Source organism: Mastomys coucha, unplaced genomic scaffold, assembly GCF_008632895.1.
Source record: "Mastomys coucha isolate ucsf_1 unplaced genomic scaffold, UCSF_Mcou_1 pScaffold18, whole genome shotgun sequence".
In the NCBI taxonomy this organism is placed as follows: domain Eukaryota; kingdom Metazoa; phylum Chordata; class Mammalia; order Rodentia; family Muridae; genus Mastomys; species Mastomys coucha.
In genome coordinates, this window is record NW_022196900.1 from 98440676 (window position 1) to 98445942 (window position 5267).

General features: G+C 53.7%; 1 protein-coding gene across 1 annotated transcript in view; it reads right to left on the reverse strand.

Annotated features, from left to right (window-relative positions):
* Positions 1-315: 315 nt before the first annotated feature.
* The window catches only part of Efhd2 (EF-hand domain family member D2), a 17785-nt gene continuing 12833 nt past the window's right edge, over positions 316-5267 (reverse strand). The window contains exons 2-4 of the mRNA XM_031379353.1: positions 4066-4213; positions 2890-3024; positions 316-1819 (exon numbers count right to left, since the gene is read on the reverse strand). Coding sequence (XP_031235213.1) covers positions 1688-1819; positions 2890-3024; positions 4066-4213 — 415 coding nt within the window. The 3' untranslated portion in view covers positions 316-1687. The remainder of the gene's footprint in view (positions 1820-2889; positions 3025-4065; positions 4214-5267) is intronic.

Sequence of the window (5267 nt, forward strand, 5' to 3'; positions counted from 1 at the left end):
CTGTGTGCCCACAGACCTTCAGGCCTCACTATTCTTATCATTGAAAAGAATTAGAAAACAGTGTTCCTTCAGCGAGCTCTTTTAAGGATGAAAGGAGTTCAGTGTTCAGATCAGTTATGTTTTACAGAGGCCAAGGGACAGGTTTCTCCAGCAGGAATGCTCTCCTCCCCAGGCTCCTGATGTGACAGCCCAGATCCAGAGATCTCATCCTTATCCTGCCAGCCTTTGTCTCCAGTTAGTCATCAAAAACCACACACACATAAGAATATAGAATTTTATCTCATTTTAGTTAAAAAAAATAATCGTACCACCGAATGAAGAAGTAGCTTTTTTTCTTTTTTGGGGGGGTGGAGGGAGGTGCTGAGAGAGGGAACCAAAAATAAAATGCAAACAGCCAAAAGTAAAGGGAATTTATATTCATCTGTATAAACATATCCACTAAGGCGAACACAAGCCAGGCCCACAGCTGCTGGGCTGGGCTGGGCTGGGCTGGGCTGGGCTGGGCTGGGTCCCTCCGATTCTCATAGGTTCTAAGACCGAAAAAAATAAAACCTTTGCAAGTCCCACAGGGGTCCTGGGGGCTCTTGAGGCATTGTAGTAAAATAAAGAGTTATCGAGTTTCACAAGCAGTGACACGCTGAATATTGCATAACGGTGGCCCCAGTGACCGTTCACTTAGACTGGGTGACATCACAGTTTCACGACACAGCAACGGACACTCACATACACACACACACACACACATGTGAGCAAGCACATGGAGCTATGGAGGAACGGCACAGGTTTCACTATGGCCTGTCTGGTAATGGGCTTGGGGAGTCCCCATGCGATCTACGGGTGGGCACGACAGGCTGGTGCCATCACGGGTGACAGACCCAAGGAAGGATAGTGTGAATGGGGTGCCGGCCCCGCGTCCTATTGCCAGTGCACATAAACACATCAGGCACTCCTTGGGGAGTCAAGGCAGAGTGCTGAGTGAGGTCCACCCTGAAAAGGCCAATCCCTTAGGAACCCCACCCCTCTCTCCACAGCCCCTTGGGACACTCAGCCTGCTGCAGGAGGAGGGTGTCAAAGGGTGACATTTCTGCCCCTCGACACAGAACCCTATCACTCATGTCCCCGAGGCATGCCCGGCAGAGTGTAGCCTGTGAGGTAGATTCGCACAATGGCCTTCACCCTGCCTGGCTGGGCCCCATTTAAATCAGCTTGGAGTGCTAGGGCCTAGACCTCCTCACTAATATAAGAGTCTCTCCACTTCCAGCAGAGATGGGGCCTGATTTGAAAGGAAGTGTCCTGGGGAGGGGCTCACTCTCTGCTGGACCATAGTTAAGGGTAGGTGGGTGGGTGAGTGGAGAAAGTAGCTGGTACCGAAGGCAGGGGCATGAATGGGCTGGAATTGGGCTAGAGCAGGCAGCAGAGTGGCCAGAGAACAAGACACGCAGGGATGGCCAGAGAGGATGCTGGTGGCTGGCATCACAGCCGCATGAACCGTGGGAGGGAGCAGGGTCTGGACCAACCTCTGAGGAGACTCCTGAATGAGATCCGGTCACATACAGTTTGCGTTTTTTTAGTAGTGGTCCGGGCACAGAGACCAGGACCTGGGAGCTAGTCTCCCACAGGTCCCCTGTACCCACCCGTGCCCCCAGACCACACGTGGGGCAGGGCCAGGTCTCGGCCATGGTTCCGGCTACTTGAATGTGGACTGCAGCTCCTTAAAGGCCGCCTTTCGCTGCTTCACCTCCTCAGCCTGCTTCTTCCTCTCCTCCTGTTCAGCTTTGATCTCTTCCTCAAAGCGACTGGACACGTTGATGGCCTGGACCTGGGGGTGAAGATAACAGGTCAGGGGTCTGGTCTCCACATCAGCCCCCGGAGCTGCTCTCCCAGGGATCCTTCCTGGCCCCCGCCCTTGGGAGCCACAATCACCTCTCTGCCTCAGTTTCTCCATATAGAACCCAGCACACAGAAACTGACCTTAGGGCTTTTTGGGGATGGAGAGGGGAGATAGAGCCCAGCTGGTAAAATGTTTGCCTAAGCCGGGCGGTGGTGGCGCACGCCTTTAATCCCAGCACTTGGGAGGCAGAGGCAGGCGGATCTCTGAGTTCGAGGCCAGCCTGGTCTACAAAGTGAGCTCCAGGACAGCCAGGAGAAACCAGAGAAGCCCTGTCTCGAAAAACCAAAAAAAAAAAAAAAAAAAAAAAAAAAAAAAAAAAAAAAATGTTTGCCTAGCATGGGTGACATCCTAGTTTTGAGCTGGATTTCAGAAAACCGGGTATGGTGCTGAACACTTGTGTTCCTAGCTCTGGGGAGACAGAGACGGAAGGGTCAGAAGTTCAAAGCCACCCTGGGTTATATGAGACCATTTTTCTCTGAGAGAGTAAGACAGAAGAGACACACACACACACACACACACACACACACACTGAAAGGAGAGAGAGGGAGAGAGAGAGAGAGAAAGAGGGAGAGGGAGAGAGGAAGAGAAAGAGAGAGAGGCAGAAGCAGAAGACAATGCCCTTGACATCCTGTCCTAGGTCAGGCACACAGGTCCAATGATGAACCCTGATATCTCTACCAAAGGTTGGAAGAGAGAAGGGAGGGCCTTGGTCAGCAAAGGTCTCAGCTTCGCCAGGACTCAGGAGCCACTGGACCAAATGTGTCCCCCCTCCCCATCTACACATGTGCTGACGGGAGAAGGCTGTACACACAGATGGTCTGAGGGCCCGCAGCTTCCTCCAGGCTAGGGCTGGCAAGGGTGGGGCCTCCAGGGAGCCTGATGGCCCTGCACACCTCACCTCTCCTCTGCAGCCCTGAGGGGGACAGGGAGGGACTGTACTAGTCCTATCTTAGCTGTGTCACTGCATAGCTGGACCTTGGCAGTCCCCGCCTCCTCACCTTGGCCTCGAAGAAGTTCTTGGCACCCTTAACGCCCTCTGTGGAGACATCAATCTCCGATAGGCGGGCCAGGACATGCAAGCCACTGTCTTCCTGCAACTCCCCCGCTGCAGCCTTGCGGAAGATCAGAAGGAACTGCGGAGGGAGGGCACAGGGATCAGCAAGGGATAATGGGAACGAAGTCCCTGGCCACACCCAAGCCTCAGCTCAGATCCCTCTGCAGAAAGGCCTTGTGCTCACCTGCAGGACCAGAAGTCAAGAGAGGCTGGGCTCTGGCCCCTATCTTCAGGGTCTGTCCCGCCAGGACCCTGTGTTGAAGCGTTTCCACCCGTGGCTTCAGCCTGCCTCTACTCGCCACCCACTGTTCCCCAATGCAAGTCTGCAAGCCAACACCCCAGAGGGACCATGCTCCCATTCCGCAGTAGGAAGATGGTTCGGAGACGGCAAACAGCTTCAGCACTGGAAGATTTGGATGGATGCTCTCTGACCCCAAGCCATTTTCAGGGACCACTTTGACTTTTTTCTCTGGCCTCTTGTTATCCCTAAACACTCAACTCAAGAAGCCCTTGATACCACCTCTCTTCCCTACCTTCTCTGACTCATGCCAGCTCTCTAAGGGACAGAATTATCAGGGGTACCTACCTTCCCATATCTGCAGATGCATGCTGTTTGGGGCCTAGAACCATGCCTATTTTTTTTTTTAAAGACTTATTTATTTATTTTATGTATATGAGTACACTATGGCTGTCTTCAGACACATCACAGATGGTTGTGAGCCACTTTGTGGTTGCTGGGAATTAAACTCAGGACCTCTGGAAGAGCAGCCAGTGCTCTTAACCACTGAGCCATCTCTCCAGCTGCAACCATGGCTATTTTGCTTTGAGCTTCGGCCCTTCCAGCCATCCCCTAAACAGGCTGGTCCATAAATTCAACCTCAGAGAATGTGAAGCTACCCAGCGCCATGCCTGGTCCCCTCTGCAGAGCCTGTCGCCTTCCTTCCCTCTGAGCCAAGTACTGTGTAATCCTGTTTTAAGTGCTTCCCCTTCTAATCTCCAGGCTCCATAGATCACATGGCACTCGGGAGGCTGAGGCAGGAGGACGCCTCCCTTGTAAGCCTCACATGGCCGCCCAGTGCTCAGGCGTGGCTGGCTGGGAGTGGCCCGGGGACGGACTCACCTCCCGGAAGCTGAGTTTGCTGTCAAAATCCTCATCCACCTCCTGGATCATGCTCTTCAGGCCCAGGTGCGTCTGGGGGGCCCCCAGTTTCTCCATCATGAGCTTCAGCTCCATCAGGTCGATGAAGCCATCCCTGCCAGCATCATACCTGTGGACGCAGAGAGGCACTTAAGGCTGTCCTGGCGTATGCAGAGAGGCCACAAGCCTGGGCTACAGGAAGTGGTCAGCGTCTTCCCATCAGAGCTGGAGGAGACCTGACCACGTGGTCTGGCAGCATCCTGCATTTTAAACAAGGCTAATTCTCACACAAACCCAAGGCGTGGGGGAGGAGACAACAGTCCTATACTGTGGGTAGCATGAACTTCTGGTAGCAGAAGTTCTCACATCATGCCCATGGATCCTGCTCTCTCTGGTCCAGGCTCTTCTATGGGCACTGGGAGGAGTGGGAGGGGTGGCGAGTGGGCAGGTCTTGGTCTCACCTCAGCCTGATCTGTGGCTTCAGTTAGGTGGTAGAGGGTTTGTGGGCTGGGGCTGCCCGTGGAGTGTGGGAGGTTCACAGAAGTAGCTCCTCTGGGCTATAACAACCAAATGTCTCCCAAACACTGCTAACTCGCACGCGCGCGCGCGTGCACACACACACACACACACACACACACACACACACACACACACACACACACACACACGATCATTCCCAGTAGCCAAAGGATAGCACAGATGTGGAAGATGGTCTCGATGTTTAATTTTTTTTTTTTTTTTTTAAGTCAGTGTCACTTAGCAGCCCCAGCTATCTTACAAGTGACTACGTAGCTCAGGTTAGCCTTGCGCTCACCACCATCTCCTTCCTGTCTCCACACGTCAGGACTGTCTGTGTGCATCTTTATGCTCCACTATTTCTTTTTTGTGGAGCATACTCCACTCCAACAGAGCCACATCCCTTCACAGGAGGGAGCCGACACCCTCCACTCGGGGATCGTACTTCCTGCTCCAGCATTACGCCAGGTTCCAGGAGACAGAGTAAAAAGCACCTGCTAGGGGCTCGGACTGTTGAGCGAGCGACTTGGGAGTGAATCCAGCAGCCTCTTTGGAGCACTGTGTCCCGGAGGGATGCAGAGGCAGGGCCTTGTCACAGCAGGGTGGTCCTGGGTGTGTCCAGGGAAACAGGCTGTTCTGGGGGCGCCTGCAGGGAGTAGGGGCTGGGT